At 41.5% G+C, this 20283-nt stretch overlaps 1 protein-coding gene and 1 long non-coding RNA gene across 5 annotated transcripts in view; one reads left to right on the top strand and one right to left on the bottom strand.

Moving 5' to 3' along the window:
• Positions 1-20283, bottom strand: part of LOC132659146 (uncharacterized) — a 107447-nt gene that overhangs the window by 31448 nt on the left and 55716 nt on the right. The gene's annotated exons all lie outside the window — the stretch shown is intronic.
• The window catches only part of PLPPR1 (phospholipid phosphatase related 1), a 289495-nt gene that overhangs the window by 217658 nt on the left and 51554 nt on the right, over positions 1-20283 (top strand). For all 4 annotated transcript variants that reach the window (XM_004004048.6, XM_042242955.2, XM_027964167.3 and 1 more), the window contains exon 3: positions 13609-13797. In XM_004004048.6, the coding sequence (XP_004004097.2) occupies positions 13609-13797 (189 nt within the window). The remainder of the gene's footprint in view (positions 1-13608; positions 13798-20283) is intronic.

Here is a 20283-nt window from a genome sequence, read left to right as displayed (position 1 = left end):
CTGTCAGGCCTCCCCACCATGACCTGCCCGTCTTGGGTTGCCCGGTGGGCATGGCTTAGTTTCATTGAGTTAGACAAGGCTGTGGTCCTAGTGTGATTAGATTGACTAGTTTTCTGTGAATATGGTTTCAGTGTGTCTGCCCTCTGATGCCCTCTTGCAACACCTACCATCTTACTTGGGTTTCTCTTACCTTGGGTATGGAGTATCTCTTCACGGCTGCTCCAGCAAAGCATAGCCGCTGCTCCTTACCTTGGATGAAGGATATCTCCTCACCACCGGGAGAAATATCAATAACCTCAGATATGCACATGACACCACCCTTATGGCAGAAAGTGAAGAGGAACTAAAAAGCCTCTTGATGAAAGTGAAAGTGGAGAGTGAAAAAGTTGGCTTAAAGCTCAACATTCAGAAAACTAAGATCATGGCATCTCATCCTATCACTTCATGGGAAATCGATGGGGAAACAGTGTCAGACTATTTCTCACTCTCCAAAATCACTGCAGATGGTGACTGCAGTCATGAAATTAAAAGATGCTTACTCCTTGGAAGGAAAGTTATGACCAACCTAGATAGCATATTCAAAAGCAGAAATATTACTTTGCCAACAAAGGTCCATCTAGTCAAGGCTATGGTTTTTCCAGTGATCATGTATGGATATGAGAGTTGGACTGTGAAGAAAGCTGAGAGCCGAAGAATTGATGCTTTTGAACTGTGGTGTTGGAGAAGACTGTTGAGAGTCCCTTGGACTGCAAGGAGATCCAACCAGTCCATCCTAAAGGAGATCAGTCCTTGGTGTTTTTTGGAAGGACTGATGCTAAAGCTAAAATTCCAATACTTTGGCCACCTCGTGCGAAGAGTTGACTCATTGGAAAAGACCCTGATGCTGGGAGGGATTGGGGGCAGGAGGAGAAGGGGACGACAGAGGATGAGATGGCGGATGGCATCACCAACACGATGGACATGAGTTTGAGTGAACTCCGGGAGGTGGTGATGGACAGGGAGGCCTGGTGTGCTGTGATTCATGAGGTTGCAAAGAGTCAGACATGACTGAGTGATTGAACTGAACTGAAGGAGATAAAAAATCTGTGCTCTGAAAACTGTAAGATGCTGATAAAAGAAATTAAAGATGACACAAATAGAAGGAAAGATCTACCATGTTCTTGGATTGGAAGAACCGATATCGTTAAACTGACTATTCTACCCAAGGCAATATACACAATCAGTGCAGTCCCTATCAAATCACCAGTGGCATTTTTCACAGAACGAAGACAAAAAATTTTTAATTTATATAGGAGCACAAAAGACCCCACAAGCAGCCAAAGCAAGCCTGGGGAAGAAAAACAGAGCTGGAGAAACCATAACCCCTGACTTTTGACTATACTACAAGGCTACAGTAATCAAGACAGTATGGTACTAGCATAAAAAAAGAAATATAGATCCAAATATATATGGAACAGGATAGAAAGCCCAGAGATAAACCCACAGACCTATGGTTAATTAATCTATGACAAAGGAGGGAAGAATATACAATGGAGACAAGACAGTCTCTTCAGTAAATGGTGTTGCAAAAACCAGACAGCTACATGTAAAAGAATGAAATTAGAACATTCTCTAACAGCATAAACTTAAAATGGATCAAAGACCTAAATGTAAGGCCAGACACTATAAAGCCCTTAGAGGAAAACAGGCAGAGCACACTGCTGCAATGAAGAGCCTGTGTGCCACAACTAAGACCCGAAACAGCCAAATAAATTCATTAAATGCTAGGAAAGGAGAGCTCTGGGTGGGAAGTGATCAGTCAACCCCAACTCTTACCCCAGGCCCATTGGAAAGGACAAGTGAATAGAACTCACAGAATATGAGAAAGGAGAGACTGAGCACTCTAAGTGCTAAGAAGACATTAGGCTAAGCATTTTACAGACATCATCTCATTATGCTTAAGTGACACCAGAGGTTCAAATCCTACTCCACCATTCACTAGTTCTGTAAGCTTTGATAAATGTACTCTGCTTTAGATGAGGGTAACTCATCATCTCACAGGGTGGCATGAGTATCATGTAACAATACATTTCAAAGCACATACTTGGCTATGTGCTCAGTCAATGGGAGTCATTATTCTCATTCCTTTGGACTTGCTTTTATAATATCTCTCTCCCCACAGAAAGCCCCATGAGTCCAAAAATCATGTCTGTTTTATAAGATTTTTGTTTTTCAGTTTTGTCAACAACTGAAAACCCCCAGTGTCTGCATGTAGTAGGCACTCAATGAATACTAGCTGAATAACTGAACAATCTCATTTCATCTACATCCTTGCCTGTGGGTACACCTTTGGTTCTCCTTAAAAAAGGAATGAATTCTCATATATACACTGGTCCATACTAAGTTTCTCAGTTTTTACATGAGGATGTCATGGTTAACCATAACTTAACTGCCTACTAATTAAAAGATTCTGGACTGAGGGGGAAATGGAGTTACTAATCAACAGGTATGAAGTTTCAGGGTACTGAGTTCAGATCCCAGGGATTTAAGCTCTATTGGTACTATCTAGCAGTGATGCTTTTTCTCCAGAAAAATACCAGCGGATCAGCACAGACAGATGCAGTAGCCACAATCTCAGTCCCTATGCAGGCTGACAGCAATGTGACCAGTGGTGACCATTATATGTTTTTTAAATGTTAGACATGCTGGATCCATCCATTTCCTATGGTATTGATTACAAAAGTATTATACAGCTCAAAAAAACTGGAGAATAAGCTCTAAAAATGTGCTGTACATTGGACCTATAGTGATCAATAACATAATGGTACTCTTAAATATTTGTTAAGAACATAGATCTCATTTTAAGTGTTCTTACCACAATAATTTTTAAAATCTTTCAAAATAAAAAAGACAATTAAGAATCAAGTGCATTGACAAAAGAAGACTAATTGCTTAATATTTTTATCCTGTCATTTCTTGAGAGAAGATATCCTTTACAAATAGCAAACTAAGAATAGTTTGACTCTTGAAAACTCATATTTGTAGAAATAAGATGCTTGTTAAGCATCTTTTCTATCATTTGTACATGGAAAAACTAGTTGATCATTCAGTCTTGGCTAATGCAATGATTTTATATTCTCATTAGGCTAACGCAATGATTTTATATTCTCATGTATTTTAGTACATGTGGTATTGTTTGCTTATTCAGAAAACAATGTATATTCTACTTAAGTCTAACAGTGTTTGAGTGCCTATTCAGTGTAGGCATTTTTAACATATTTTTAAATTGGCATATGGTAAAATTTTACTCTTTTTGATATACATTTCCACGAGCATTGAGAAGTAAGTGGTTTTGATATACTAAATCATATAGTTCTCTTACTTCTCTCATGAGCATTTCACAGGTGAGGAAACTAAGGCATAGACAGGTTAAGCAATTGGTTCGAAGAGATACAGCAGTAATTACTAGATTTGGGATTTTAACTTACGTGTCTTAGTCATTAAGAATAAGGAACTTGCTTTCGATGAGACAGGTATCTAATAAAATCCCATTTTATTAAAAGATTTTTAAAAATATAACTGAAAGAAAGAAATATATTTACTCTGTAGTATACATTCTCCTTCTGCCTATATGTTGCATATTCAAAAAAAGTTTCACATAAAAACACTTGTCCTTGAGACTGGGAGTTCGGGATTAGCAAGTGCAAACTAGTATATATCAGATGGCTAAAAAACAGGGTCCTACTGTATAGCATAGGGAACTATATTCAATATCTTATAATAAACCAAAATGGGAAAAATATGAAAAATAATATGTATAACTGAGTCACTTTGCTGTACAGAAGAAATTAACACAACATTGTAAGTCAAGCATGCTTTAACAAAAATTTTTCAGAGACTTGTCCTTATTCTATGTAAAACTCTCTAATATATACAATTTCTTTCTGTTCTTTTTCCCTAAAAAATTCTGGCTGAACTCCAAACTGTGTACATTTGTTTCAAAATCCACTAACCATTTCATACCTTCAGTTTAGAAACCAAGTATAATAAAGGACATATTAAGATACAGTATCCCTAAATGAAGTTATAATGATTAGGGATGTCATTTATTAAGCATGTACTATATGCCAAAATACTATCATCAAATTTATGTATAATATCATCAATTCTCCTTACAACCCTGAAAAGTAATGCAGTCTTTTCTCACAGAAGAAGCCAGGATGAGAAAAGCTTAAGATTTGTCCTACAGAGAGCAGACTGATCAAAGGTTACTTCCACTCAGTTCAGTTCAGTCTCTCAGTCGTGTCCGACTCTTTGCGACCCCAAGAATCGCAGCACGCCAGGCCTCCCTGTCCATCACCAACTCCCGGAGTTCACTCAGACTCACGTCCATCAAGTCAGTGATGCCATCCGGCCATCTCATCCTCTGTCGTCCCCTTCTCCTCCTGCCCCTAATCCCTCCCAGCATCAGGGTCTTTTCCAATGAGTCAACTCTTCACATGAGATGGCCAAAGTACTGGAGTTTCAGCTTCAGCATCATTCCTTTCGAAGAAATCCCAGGGCTGATCTCCTTCAGAATGGACTGGCTGGATCTCCTTGCAGTCCAAGGGACGCTCAACAGTTTTCTCCAACACCACAGTTCAAAAGCATCAATTCTTTGGAGCTCAGCCTTCTTCGCAGTCCAACTCTCACATCCATACATGACCACTGGAAAAACCGTAGCCTTGACTAGATGGACCTTTGTTGGCAAAGTAACGTCTCTGCTTTTCAATATGTTATCTAGATTGGTCATAACTTTTCTTCCAAGGAGTAAGCGTCTTTTAATTTCATGGCTGCAGTCACCATCTGCAGTGATTTGGGGGCCCCAAAAAATAAAGTCTGACATTGCTTCCACTGTTTCCCCATCTATTTCCCATGAAGTGATGGGACAAGATGCCATGATCTTCGTTTTCTGAATGTTGAGCTTTAAGCCAACTTTTTCGCTCTCCTCTTTCGCTCTCATCAAGAGGCTTTTTAGTTCCTCTTCACTTTCTGCCATAAGGGTGGTATCATCTGCATATCTGAGGTTATTCATATTTCTCCCAGCTATCTTGATTCCAGCTTGTATTTCTTCCATCCCAGCGTTTCTCATGGTGTACTCTGCATAGAAGTTAAATAAGCAGGGTGACAATATACAGCCTTGATGTACTCCTTTTCCTATTTGGAACCAGTCTGTTGTTCCATGTCCAGTTCTAACTGTTGCTTCCTGACCTGCATACAGATTTCTCAAGAGGCAGGTCAGGTGGTCTGGTATTCCCATCTCTTTCAGAAGTTTCCACAGTTTGCTGTGATCCACAGTCAAAGGCTTTGGCATAGTCAATAAAGCAGAAGTAGGACGTTTTTCTGGAACTCTCGTGCTTTTTCAATGAGCCAGCGGATGTTGGCAATTTGATCTCTGGTTCCTCTGCCTTTTCTAAAACCAGCTTGAACATCTGGAATTTCACAGTTCACATATTGCTGAAGCCTGGCTTGGAGAATTTTGAGCATTTCTTTACTAGCATGTGCTGATGTGCTCAGTCGTGGCTGACTCTTTATGACTCTATGGACTGAAGCCTGCCAGGTTCCTCTGACCATGGAATTTTCCAGGCAAAGAATACTGGAATGGGTTGCCTTTTCCTTCTCCATGTGAAGAATGTGAGATGAGCACAACTGTGCATTAGTCTGAGCATTCTTTGGTCAAACAGGAGATGGCAAGTGTGAATGTCAACATTCTAGGAAGCAGCAAACTAAAATGGATTGGAATGGGTGAATTTACTCAGATGACCAATATATCTACTACTATGGGCAGGAATCCCTTAGAAGAAGTGGAGTAGCCATCATAGGCAAGAAAAGAGTCTGAAATGCAGTACTTGGATGCAATCTCAAAAATGACAGAGTGATCGCTGTACATTTCCAAGGCAAACCATTCAATATCACAGTAATCCAAGTCTATGCCCCAACCAGTAATGCTGAAGAAACTAAAATTGAATGGTTCTATGAAGACCTACGAGACCTTTTAGAACTAACACCCAAAAAAGATGTCCTTTTCATTATCGGGGACTGGAATGCAAAAGTAGGAAGTCAAGAAACACCTGGAGTAACAGGCAAATTTGGCCTTGGAATACAAAATGAATCAGGGCAAAGGCTAATAGAGCTTTTGCCAAGAGAATGCACTGGTCATAGCAAACACCCTCTTCCAACAACACAAGAGAAGACTCTACACATGGACATCACCAGATGGTCAACACCGAAATCAGATTGATTATATTCTTTGCAGCCAAAGATGGAGAAGCTCTATATAGTCAGCAAAAACAAGACCAGGAGCTGACTGTGGCTCAGATCATGAACTCCTTATTGCCAAATTCAGACTTAAATTGAAGAAAAGTGGGGAAAACCACTAGACCATTCATGTATGACCTAAATCAAATCCCTTATGATTATACAGTGGAAGTGAGAAATAGGTTTAAGGGACTAGATCTGATAGAGTGCCTGATGAACTATGGATGGAGTTTCATGACATTTTGGTATCATTAAACAATGAAATCCATTTTTTTAAAAATATGTGGATCTGTGTTTGCCTAGCAGAATGCTTATAAAAAGGTCGTATCTAATTCACTGCTACCCAGTAGTTTTTAAAAACCTAATCTGAGAGAAACTATGATAAAGAATGTGGAAGAATACACAGTCTATGCCTTCTTCTAGAACATGCTTTCTATTGAGTCAGATATTGCTCTAAATACTACACAATCCTCATTTAATCTGCACAGAGACCTGAAGAGGTAGGTGCTGTAGTATTACTAGCCCCTTCACTTTATTAATGAGGAAACAGAGGCACAGGAATTTGTCACATTCCTAGTAAGCAGCAGAGTGGGTTTCCAGGCTAGGCAGTCTTAACTTTTCATTGTGCTGTATCTCTCAAGTGTAAGCTACACTGAATCACGATATCCACCTCCTCCCTTCTATCTCACAGTATTGTTTTTGTGCATTTAGCTTTAATGTGATGTCATCAGCCTATGTTAGAGTTGATATGAAATCCCATATAAGGAACAGCACAGTCACTCTCAGCATGGTCATTGTTTATCATGTTGCTTGTGAGGACCCAGGATGAATTTCTGTCCAGTCACTCTATCAGAAAGATTCTACTTACCTCTATTTAACCATTGGTTGGTTTTTATCTTATAGTTACTGTGAAATGTGAAACTGACCAGTAATTCCTTATTGTGTTGACTATAAGACAACTTATACTCAAGGACATAATTCCTGTCTCCATATTCATTTCTTCTGTTCCAACAGTTCACTGATGCTTGCTTACTTTATTTGGTAAAAGTTGGTATAACTTCTTTTTGAAACAAAATGAGAATATATAAAACATGCCTCATGGCATATTTATGAGTTATTATTGACCTTCATCAGTTTAGTTCAGTCGCTCAGTTGTGTCCAACTCTTTTTGACCCCGTGAACCACAGCATGCCAGGCTTCCCTGTCCATCACCAACTCCCGGAGTCCACCCAAACCCATGTCCATTGTGTTGGTGATGCCATCCAACCATCTCATCCTCTGTCGTCCCCTTCTCCTCCTTTCCTCAATCTTTCCCAGCATCAGGGTCTTTTCAAATGAGTCAGCTCTCCGCATCAGGTGGCCAAAATATTGGAGTTTTAGCTTCAGCATTAGTCCTTCCAATGAACACCCAGGACTGATCTCCTTTAGAATGGACTGGTTGGATCTCCTTGCAGTCCAAGGGACTCTCAACAGTCTTCTCCAACACCTCAGTTCAAAAGCATCAATTCTTCAGTGCTCAGTTTTCTTTACAGTCCAACTCTCACATCCATATGTGAATGTGAGAAACCATAGTCTTGGCTAAACGGACCTTTGTTGGCAAAGTAATGTCTCTGCTTTTTAATATGCTGTCTAGGTTAGTCATAACTTTCCTTCCAAGGAGCAAGCGTCTTTTAATTTCATGGCTGCAATCACCATCTACAGTGGTTTTGGAGCACAGAAAAATAAAGCCAACCACTGTTTCCCCATCTATTTGTCATGAAGTGATGGGACTGGATGCCATGATCTTAGTTTTCTGAATGTTTAGCTTTAAGCCAACTTTTTCACTCTCCTCTTTCACTTTCATCAAGAGGCTATTGAGTTCTTCTTCACTTTCTGCCATAAGGGTGGTGTCATCTTCATACAGATGAAGAAATTGATTCCAGGAGACATCTGAATAAAGTACTCAAGTCTGGGGACTTCCCTTGTGATCCAGTGGCTAAGACTTTACACTCCCAATGCAGGGGGCCCAGATTCGATCCCTAGTCAGGGAACTAGATCCCACATGCTGCAACTATGACCAGCACAGTCAAATAAATTTTTTTAAGTACTCAAGTCTGTAGCACATGGTTTAGCCCTTAATATTATGCTGACATGTTTCTCACCTGATTTTCCTTAGGCTGGCAGAGTTTGTGTGAAGAAATGTATCATAATTACAGTAGTAATCCTAGATTCAGCCAAGTTGTGTGACCTTATACAATTCATGTTATCTCTCTGGACTTCTGTTTCCTCTTCTATAAAATGGAAATAATGTGTGTACCATTTTGGTTGGTTGAGCACAGAGAAAAGAGTTGATTTATGTCATGTGCTTAGAACAGTTCCCAAGACATGCGTAGTATAGATCATCTCCTTTACCATCACCATCTTCTCCATCTCCTCCTCATTCTGTTTCTCCTTGGCTCTCGCCCCTGTTGTTATGGAAGACTTCCAGTTCCTCTCGAAGCATCACTTTTATTTCAAAGGGTTCCCAGGGAGGTCTCACGGGGCTCGCGGTCAGTTTTCTGAGGTGTTTCCCCTCCAGCTTACGATCTTGTTCCCACTCCCTTCAGTACCACTTGAGGGTGTCCCACCCCAGCAGTTTTGTGCAGCTACTGACCTTGGTGCCTAACATGCTTTGCCAGTACTGAACAACATGCAAATCTTTAATGTGTACTATCCCTAGAAGTTCTAAGACTTTGCTTCTGCATCGCAACCATGCCAGATCTGATCATCTAAGCTCTGATGCAGCCTTCCTTCTGCTCTGAGTATCCTTTATCCTCTCTCTCTATGGAATTGAACAAATGTCCCTGGGACTAAGTTAAAACCAATATCCTGAACACACACCCTTCTGCCTTCTCCACCCCCTTGCCCTTGCTCCTCCTCCACACAGCAGCTCCTTCCCTTGCTCCCCTTCTGTCAACACCCATCCCTACTAGGTCACCAACCACATATGAACCCCAGAGTGGGATCAACTGATGCCCTCCTACAGATCACTGTTTCCTGTGTTGAAGTGTGCTCCCAGTTGGGTCACAAATGAATTGAGATTAGAGAGCATATCTGAGAATTCCTCACCTTCACTACACTTAGTTCGGGACTGAACACAGAGATAGTTTTCAGAAGCAGTTGTTGGTTGGCTGATTAATTGGCATTGGTCTCGATCACTTCTGGCAAGACCAGAATAAGAAAGCTTTTGGGGGAGGGAGGCATTCATTGCCTCAGGTAGAGTGACTGAGCACCCCAATTTGTTCAAGACACACAAACATCTCCATGTTAGCACTGAAAGGTCCACATCCCAGGACACCCCTTGGTCCTGGGCAAACTAAGATGACTGGTCACTTAGTAATAGGATCCCTCAGTTCCAACTATGCTCTTTAGGGACTTCCCTGGTGGTCCAGAAGCTAAGAGTCCAAGCTTCCAATGCAGGAGGCCCTGGTTTGCTCCCTGGTCAGGGAACTAGATCCCACATGCTGCAACCAGAACTGACACAGCCAAATAGATAAATAAATAAAAATCTTAAAATAAAAATGTCCCCTTTACACTCCAAACCAGATACCAGTCCTCTCATTCCCATATCATGAGTCTGCCCCTACATCCCTGGACACACACACAAACACACACACACAGTTTCACTCACTCACATGAGTCATACACCATTATCTGTGCCCTGCTCTCCTAGCTTGTACCCTGTCATATAAATTAGTGGTCCACAATTGCTTCAGACTTTACCAACCAAAGGAAAACATATCTGTCATCTCAGTCTCTCCTCTCAGCTTTGTGGCCTTCCCAGTTACCCCTCTGTGACCTTAACTTTTCTCCCATCAGCAGAGGGCTGGGGTAGAAACACAGGACTGTAGACTCTGAGAAGCTGAATTTCATACACTGCTGGCTGCTGCCTTCTGAATCTTCATGGAATGATCAGGACTTAATGCATCCTCATATATCGGGTTGTCATTCTCAGGAAGTGAGAGCTTAGGAGAATCCCTGGGACGGGAGCTGCTGATACCTTATCTCCCCACAGCCGTAACTGCTCTTTTCACACTGGTATCATCAACCCTGCCACCAGCACTTGGGTCCGGCACAGCCTCGCCATCTGCTCATGTGACATTATGGCCACTCTCCAGGCCTCCCTAGCTGGGGCTGGAGAAGGCAGGGCAGACGGCAAGGGTGCCAGCTGGCACAAGTGACACAAACCTAGACAGTGACGAATGCAGCCCAGGATAGGGAGGAGGAAGGGAGGATGCTGACACCTAATTGTGTGTTATCCATGCTGTGCCTTTGCTCATGGAAACAGAATCAATGTGCTTCTCCTGTTCCTGTACTTCTTTTTAATACATGGTCATGAGAGAAAGCTGGATTCCCCGGTGGCTCAAACGGTAAAGATCTGCCTACAATGTGGGAGACCCGGGTTTGATCCCCAGGTCAGGAAGATCTCCTGGAGAAGGAAATGGCAACCCACTCCAGTTATCTTGCCTGGAAAATCCCATGGATGGAGGAGCCTGGTAGGCTATAGTCCATGGGGTCACAAAGAGTCACACACGACTGAGTGACTTCATTTTCACTTTCTTTCATGAAAGAACATTCAATAGAAAAGAAGCCTGTGCTCATGGTAAAGAATCTGCCTGCAATGCAGGAGATCTGGGTTCAATCTCTGGGTTGGGAAGATCCCCTGGAGGAGGGCATAGCAAACCACTCCAATATCCTTGCCTGGGGAATCCCATGGACAAAGGAACCTGGCAGGCTACAGTCTATAGGGTTGCACAGAGTCAGACATGACAGAAGTGACCTAACATGCACACACATACATTATATATGTATAATGTATATGTATAATAATGTATACAATATCTGTGTATATATGTATGATTGTATATACACACAAATATACATATAGATCATTTGTATATAGACCATATATGTGTGTATGTATATATATATACACACACACAATTTTGCTATCATTTACTTCCTTTTACCTTTTTCTCTTTTAAATTAAGTGGTAGCACAAATGCACCTAATAAAATATAATATTCCTCCTCAATAGAGGAAGCTAGATGCCATTTATTTATTTTTGTTTTATCCGAAAAGCCCCCATTGATCTGCCTGTTCGCCAATCACATTTCTCCTAAGGACTAATGAAGCTGAGAGATAGAAAATGTGTTTCCTGCCACATGGATAAGATCAGAAATCAGATCATGCCTGTGCAGAAAACAGAAACAGAGGCAGAGCCCCCAAACTGTTGGAATCCTAGTGTTAGCTCCAAAACATTCAGGTCAGCTGGCTAGCTCCCTTCCCATCCAGTCAATCCAACTGAGCAGTGCAACAAAAGAGAAACAGAAGCATCCTGGCCTTGACTTTATCAACTAGCTGCCAGCAAGAGCACCATTCAGTGGGGCAGCTCGGGAGCACCTATTTCTCATCCTTATAGGAAACATCTGTATCCAAGTTTGTTTTAAAGAGGAAAGAAATAAAATGCTTGAAACAGTAGAGATGGTGGCAGGAGCACTGGTAACTTACACAGGCCAATAAACAACTTCAGGCACCAAGAAACGCACACAAACATCTAGAGATTACTGCATGGTCAGAAGCTGTGACAGAAGGTCCACTGGGGAGGAAGGTAGCAAATGTCAGATAATGGAATATAATCCTTGTAGAGCCAGAAACAAGCTGTGTGTGAGAGTGATTGGAAAGTATGATTTGGAGCCTATAGACCTTTATAGCAGGATGGTTAGGAGTTTGCACTTTGAATTCAGTGCAGGCAGAGATAATTCAAGGCTCCTGAACCAAAGAGGAAAGGCACTGAGTTAGAGAAAATGGACGACTGGGGAAGATTCTTAACTCAAATGACCTTTAAAGACAATGAGGAGGAGGACTCACAAAGCTAACATTCCAGAAGCAGAGACGGTGCCTGGTATGAAAGAGTGGGCAGAGTGCGAGGCTGTGCTCTGGTGTTGTAGCGAAAGAAATGGACATGAATGTGGATAAAGATGACAAACAGTGCTTCTCTGCATGAGAGCTGAGCCACCTTGCCTCCCCCCATAACTTGTATAGGAGGTGATTTGCACTCTATGACAGGTGTTTTGCCCCCTGGAGATCAGAAAATGTGGGTTTCTTGTCCTGAGTCTAACACTAACTAGCTATGTGACCTTGGGTTTGTCACTCCAGGGCTGGAATAAAAACTGGAGACTAAACCCTCAAAGATTATCCTTCTTCCTCCCTGCCCCTTATGTACTTCCACAAAGAAACAATTTTCAAGCCATAAAAGACACACTACCAAGTTCTAATTTTTCCCAAAATGATTACTTTGACACTTTTAAACAAATCAACATTTTAAAATACTTATTTCTCCATTTCAGTTTCCTTGTTTTGCTGATTGTCAGCATAAGCACATGTTTGGTTTACTTATTGGATAATCCAGCAGTAGTTAGTTCTCCTTGCTGGGCCTCTGTTTTCTCATCTAAGAAATAAAGGTTTTAGATGAGAAAACTTCCAAGGTCTTTTCCAGCTTAATTTTCTATAACTTTATCATCTCAAAGACCTCTTTTCCATCTACCTTTATCACCATCTCATCTTGCCATTTTGGTGTTCCTATTGTGAATGAGGAAAATAATGGTGTTTCCATACTCCCCCAACTCGTCACACCTATTAAAGGCTTCATCTAAACCTCGGTGAGTATCTGGGACATGTCTGAGCTAAACGAAAGGATAAAACTGTGTCCCTTTTTGTGTCCAAACCTTACGAAGTACATTTAGAATAAAATGCCATCATCAGCAAAGTCCTTTATTGACTGGTAGAAAACCTTTATTAAAGGTAGAAAGCCTTACCTTTATTTTTGGAATAAAGGTAATACCTTTTTGGAAAAGGATAAGAGTCATGACTGATATAGGATACCTGTACGATGTTCTTATCCATGCCATTAATTTAGGGTGTGGTTCGGATCTCATGCTACATCTGGCCAATTCACATGCCACCGTCCTTTGACTTTTCACCTCTGTCCTGAATGGCAGCATTGCCTTGGTTCCCATGCATCCTCTGGGAAGGGCGGGGAGTGGGGGGGCAGCAGAAGCTGGGTCTCTCTACAAATGATGCCTCTCAGATGGGAGCCGTTCTTATTTGCTGGAAGGTTTATATAACAGACGTTACAAGGCAGACAAGTAAGCACACACTCCCTGAGCCCGGCACACGTGGAGCCAGACACGCAGACACTTGCCAGTACCAATACAAGGAGAGCCGCCGGATGATGGAGGGAGTATGCTCTGAGGGGCGGGCACAGCTCCGAAGCCCTGCTAATGTCTCTGTGTGGCCATGCTGTATTTTCAGCTTGTCATCATGGCTGGGACAGTGCTGCTTGCCTACTACTTCGAATGCACTGACACTTTTCAGGTGCATATCCAAGGATTCTTCTGTCAGGATGGAGACTTAATGAAGCCTTACCCGGGGACAGAGGAGGAAAGCTTCATCACCCCTCTGCTGCTCTACTGTGTGCTGGCTGCAACCCCAACTGCTATTGTAAGTACAGAAAGAGATTTCCCTCTTTCCTGTTGGATCCTAAACAACATTTTCCGTCTGCCTTTTCTCCTCTTTCCTCTCTTCCTGGGCATACAGCAGCAGCCTTATTAGATGTGTCCTTTTCCGGTCAAAACAGAGTGAGTAGAGCCCTGCATAAAATCTCATCTAAGTAGGCCTTGTCTTTTACAGGTGGCTTTTGCTTTTCAGTGCCTGAATTGAAATATATATAATTTTTAAAGTATGTCTGAATATATGTCAATAGTCATGAGTGGCTGTCATGTTAAGTATAGCAATTGTGCTCTTGAAAAAAAAAAGTATGGCGTGTGTTGTGTGTATTCAGAAGAGATTGTGAATGTAAATGCTGGCCTCAATATAAAGACTCATGTCAGATTGGAACAGAACTCCCCCACCCCACCCCCCACCAGGCTGCATCTCCTGTTCTTCTGACTGAACTTCCAGAGAGGCCGGAGATGAGAGAAATCGCTCAACCTGATTTGCCGTGATTCATTCTGGGCAGCTCTGGCTATCCTCACACTGCATGACATTCAATTAAGTTGCAACTTTACTTTCATTGATTGCACTCTTCTCTCTCATGAGGGAAAAAAAAAAAAAATTGGCCCAACAGTCCTCTAGGGAGACTGTTTCAAAAACATAAAACTCACAGATCTGTATTGTCTAGTAAAGTGATTTAACACTTAGACATCTTAATTTTAACTTAAAAAATGACTTTGTATTTTAAAATAAACGTTTCTTTGTACATGCTATGGGGTCAGATTATTTGGGATGTGATCTCAGTTATCATTTGCTCCTTTTTTCTTCCAAAGCTTCCTCCCCCTCAACTCCCCCTCCTCCCCTACCCTTTCTCCCTCATCCCCCACTCCCCTCCCTTTGGGATAGTAATAAAAATACCACTGGCATGCTGAGGAGTGTACTGATTACTCAGATGTTCAGTTCAAGTATTGTTTTCCGTACAAATGTTTTCCTTGCTTTAAGATGAGAAATGGAATTGAATTTAGAGGCGAATATGCACATAATGAGTACTTTAAGTTCATTTTTATCATTAATTCTAGGCTTGACAAGCTCCCCCTTAAATGATAAAGCTCTGCAGTAGGAATTAAGATCAGCTGTGATAAAACATGATCTCTCATGGTGGTGAAAAACACAAGCTTTGCATTCCAACCTACAGGATATCCTGTCTGTGTGACTTTGGGCAAGTCACTGTACTGTTCCCTTCCCCCTTTGCCCCCCAAAATAGGGATAATGTGACTGCCTAGTTCACAGAGTTATCAAGACTTAAGATGCTTCATATAAATACTTGGCATAGTGTCTAGCATGCACTAACTGATTAGAAGTAGGGGAAAGAAAGAAAAACTGGAAACTGATCTTCACCTTCTTCAGGATCACAGACGAACTTCCTCTCCCTGCAGAGGAGACTCCACTGAGACCTTAGTGACATCTCCTGTTTAGAGTGTTAGGGGATGTGCCCCTCTTAACTTTCCTTTCTCACCAGCCCAGGGACTAAGAGAAAGCATAAAAGATCCACTTCCAGGCATCTCAAAAAATGATACAATTCGCTCCCCAGGTAAAGCCTAGAGGCCACATTGGGTTCTATCTGGAATGGCTTAATGGTGGCTCTACCCAGAGGCACTGGGCTTAGCTGGAATCAGGTTCTGGTTTCTTCCTGTCCCATAAACATACCATTTTCTCAAGTTCTCAGACTAGAATCCCTGAGAGGTCCATTGACTTACAGACATTTACCTATCCTCTTGCTAGTCCCAGGAAATATCATTGCCTGGGCTCTCCTGCAATTACTTTTTGTAATTATAGAGACATTTTTCCTTTAAAAAAAAAAAAAGAAAAACTAAGGAAAGCAAAGGAAGCAGATCAATAAAAATTATGAACAAATCAATGAATCAAAAAACAATAGGATTGATAAGTAAAATGTACAATCCCCTTGTTCTAACAGAAGAAAGACAAAAGTTAAAAAAAGAGAAAAAATACATAAGCAAAAATATATAAATGTTTAAAAGTCTGTACTATAGTTTTGTTAAAATTGTATATTCAGCTCTGTGCCAATACATGCTTACCTCTCAATAAAATTGATAATATCCTATGAAAATATAACTTTTTAACAATGCCTTTAATAGAAGTAGAAAACTGAATAGATAACAATAGAGAAAATTTTAAACTGTCTAAAATTTATCTCATATCATTGGAGACACATAACTATAATGTAAATTCCTTCAAAATTTCAAGGCATACATAGAAAATCACTAACTATAAAACTTCCAGAGCCTTAAAATAAGCGGAAAGCTTTTCAATGCACATTATAAAGAACACTTAGAAAGTCTATATACACATCCACAAAAGCATCAGGAATGTTAATTGCAAGCAGATGGAAGAGAACTGATAAATTTGTCTACCTGAAAAATAAGCATTTCTACCAAAATAAAAAGTACATAAAGACTGCAAAAATATTTGCAGAATATGAGACTCCCTTGTAAATATTCTTACTACTTAAAAAGATGAGCTTCCCAAAATAAAAATGGGCAAGGACAAAAATAGACAACAAAATAAATTGTATGCACATAAACACTTCTAAGCTCATGAATTATCACAGGAAAGTAGTTTTTCTAAAGTCCAGAATTTTCCCCATGTAAAACTGGCAAGCGCTTTAAAGAAGTATAACCTGTGTTGTTAAAGGTATAGATACTTTCATACAATTTGAGTCAAAATGGAAACTGAGGGCCTTCCCTGGTAGCTCAGTGGTGGGGGATCCACCTGCCAATGTAGGAGACACTGGTTTCATCCCTGATCCAGGAAGATGCCACACACCATGGAGCAGCTAGGCCCTCGCGCCGCCATTATTGAGCCTGTGGTCTAGAGCCCAGGAGCCACAAATTCTGAGCCCATGCTCCCTAGAGCCATGGTACACACAGGAGAAGCCTCTGCGATGAGAAGTCCATGCACCGCAACAAAGAGTAGCTCCCCACAGCTAGACAAAGCCTGTGCAAAGCAATGAAGGCCCAGTGCAGCCAAAAATAAATACTATTTTTAAAGAAACTGGCCATTAAAAAATGAAAACTGACATTTTCTTTTTTTTTTTCTGACATTTTCTTTTTGAAGAGCAGCTGGTCAAAGATGTACTAAGAGTTTTATAAACTTTGAACCCATTAATTCCATTCCTTGAATTTATGTTAAGGAGATAACCAGAGTAGGGATGTTCAGTCAGCTTTAACAGTAGAAGCATACTTGGTGGTAGCTAAATACACAGAACTAGAGGATTGTCCAAACTCATTATGAGGCAGTGATATTTCTGAAACACCTCTAAGAGAAATGAAGCATGCTTATGATTTAATGAAAAGATTTTTATGAGGGCTAAGAAATTGTATCTAGTATCAGAGGTAAAAGCTTTTTCCCTTTGATAAGAGAATATGAGATTCTCTTAGTTTTCTAGCTCTGTTTCTCCAGAAAAAGAGGGTATGTATCAGTTCTGTCACTAGGCAGAATTAACCCTGATTGGTGAATTGCCCCTGGACTCAGAGAACTGAGATTACCCAAGACGGTGCCATGCTATGATTTCCCAGTGCAAGTGACTCTGGAAACTTGGAAGCTATGTCTGTGGGATTGCTGCACCATTTATTGACTCTGATGGGACACGATAAGTCTTTTAAGCCAAGGTGGCTCCTGCATCCTCTGATGTGTCTTTGATCTCCTTGCACCTGAGCTGCCCTGGATCACTGCAAGGAAACTGGCTGAAGAGGAGCAAGTGATGCTGCCCTGTTGGCAAGCCATTAGTTCCTTCCAAGTGGACCAGTGCCAAATGAGACATATGGTTGTCTGTGGCTCTGAATATTTAATAGACCCTAAGAAGACACCACATGTGTGTTACAAGTATAATCCCCAATTTATAATTATACATAAAAAAACTGGCAAGAAATAAGCTAAAATGTACAGCTATTATCTCTGAGTGCTAATGGAACAGTTATTTTTTTTCTTCTGTTATACAATTAAATTCTACATCAATGCAGTATTTTCAAACTGAAAGATATTTTTTAAAATATTCTGATCCTTCTGGCATAATTATGAAATGACCAATCTTTAGTAAGATTTAAACAGCAATTCTAATAAAAACACATATGACAAAAAATAAATAAAACAGAACTTTATGAGGAATTTCTCCTCTCTGGTAAAGATGATAGATTTCATTCTAAGATTTTCAGCAGAAATTCTTCTCACACTATGAATTTTGATCATATAAACTCCTTTTTTCCCCAAATGATATGAACTGACATGGGGTCAAATGCCATGATGGGAAGCCAGGGCAGTATGGCCACTGGACAGGGAACTGAATTTTAAGGATCTAGAGTTCTACTCTCGTTTTCAAGTATGGAACTCTGATTTGGACATTCCACTCCTTTTCTTCTTGGGGAGAAAAGTGTGACCAATAAGGATGGAGGGCCTTCAAAGATATGTGCTGAGGAATATTCCATAAATGAAGATGGCAGGGATAACTTCTTTTAATTTTCTTGTATTCTGCAGTCCTTGCCTAATTTATCCTCATAGCATCCCAGAGAAATAGAAAAGAGATATCTCAAAGAGCACAGAGAAAGTGTGTGGTCCAATTTCCTTTATTTTTGACTCTGAGTCTGTGAGTTCATTCAGGAAGACAGTCATTAGCTACTTTATTTGTGAGTTAGCTATGTTAAATGATTTGCTGAAGGTTGCAGCTAGTTCTCTATGCGACTGGACAGTAAACCCCCCATTTGGTTCTATTTTTATTTTCCTCTCAAATGAGGAGCATTTGCTAGGACCCAGCACTGATTGCAGCTGATGGGTTAATGGCAGAGAGTCCAGTGGCCTTGAAACCCTGCTGTGGTGCTTGATCTTCCCCCAAAACCTGAAAATAAGTGAGCAGCTGCAGGACAGAGAGTGGACCTCTCCTGATGCTCAGGGACATCTCCTGGGAGCAGGGAGCCGTATTCACTTCTGTCCCTCTTGGAGAGGTACGGCATATCCGAGAGTAGTCTGTATCAGGCCACCTGAACACAGATCCCAAATGCCGAACTCAGCACACCCTACCCCCTGGGTGTGCATCCTTCATCCTCACGCTGCCGCGTCACCCTGTCTCAGGTCTGCTCTGTCAAGAGAAGGAGGGATGTCAGTTATGGCTTTCCACCCCAGTAATTGTGTGACCTCCAATAAGGCACGTTCCCTCTGTGGGCTGCATTTCTCATCTGTAAAAGGTAGGCTGGGGCTAAATGATCTCCAAGACCTTTCTGGTTCTAATATTCCTTAAGAGCTGAACCTTATAATTGGAAGGCTCCAAATGTCAGATTGCCAACTCCTTAGTCTCTCTTAGACTCACAAATTAAACTTTCTGGAGTTTAATTTGTGCCTGGCCAAGGGTTACACAGAATGTCACAATATGTGTGTGTTTCTGTGTGTGTGTAGGGTTTCTCGGAATAGTACAGTGAGTGAGTGAGTGTGTGTGTGTGTGTGTGTGTGTGTGTGTGGTCCTTTTTAAGCCCATTTCCTGTTTTCCCTGGAGTAGAAAGAAGGCAGGGCTGCTCTGGTGACTCAGTGGTAAAGAGTCCTCCTGCCAATGCAAGAGACATGGGTTCAGACCCTAGGTTGAGAAGATCCCCTGGAGAGGGAAATGACAACCCACTCCAGAGTATTCTTGCTTGGGGAATGCTGGGCCTGGTGGGCCACAGTTGATGGGATCACAAGAGAGTCGGACATGACTTAGAGACTAAACAACAATAACAAAAACAGAAGGCAGGACTCCTCAGGGGTGACATGTGACACACACTGATGGCAGTTCTCTAAGAAGGCACCTCAACCTGGACTTAGCCTTGGTGTTCTGTGTATCCTGTGGTTGATGTGCTAGAGAACAACGAACGCCCTACACTGCCGTGTGTCTCTGAGGATGGGCACTAATTGCAGGGATGCACAAGAGAAGACATGAGGGAAAGGACTCTGCTGTGGGTTTGATCTGTCACTTCCTGTTTCTCCTTTTGTGCTTCGCTGTCAGAAAGGATCAGCATCATGTGGAGGCAAGGCCACATGGGAGCAACCGTGCAGGGACTTAGGGAAGGTTAGAGCTTGGAGTATTGTGTCCAGAACCATTTAGCCAAAAGTGTTGGCCCAGGCTTCCAGGAAATCTGCAGGGTGCGTTCTGACCAACGTGGAAACCCTGGCTCACAACTGCCTCAGGCCCCCTGAATAAACTCACAGACTCAAAGGCAGAGAGCCTTTTTGGATAAGAGGATTTAACTCGGTGGAGAATCTGATTTACTGGTATTGTATCTCAGCCCCAGCACCACAGGGCATGAGAAAATAGCTAGTAAACCTTTATTGGCTTCACAACAAAGTGACAGGAGTACTTAGAATCGAAACAGCAGAACGTTTGACGCCCAGCCCAGGAGAATCGACACAGCTCATGGTCTGCACCCAAGTGTACACGTGAGTGTACATGCATAA

The sequence above is a fragment of the Ovis aries genome, chromosome 2 (genome assembly GCF_016772045.2).
Source record: "Ovis aries strain OAR_USU_Benz2616 breed Rambouillet chromosome 2, ARS-UI_Ramb_v3.0, whole genome shotgun sequence".
NCBI lineage: Eukaryota > Metazoa > Chordata > Mammalia > Artiodactyla > Bovidae > Ovis > Ovis aries.
This window is presented reverse-complemented; position numbering and strand designations above follow the sequence as displayed.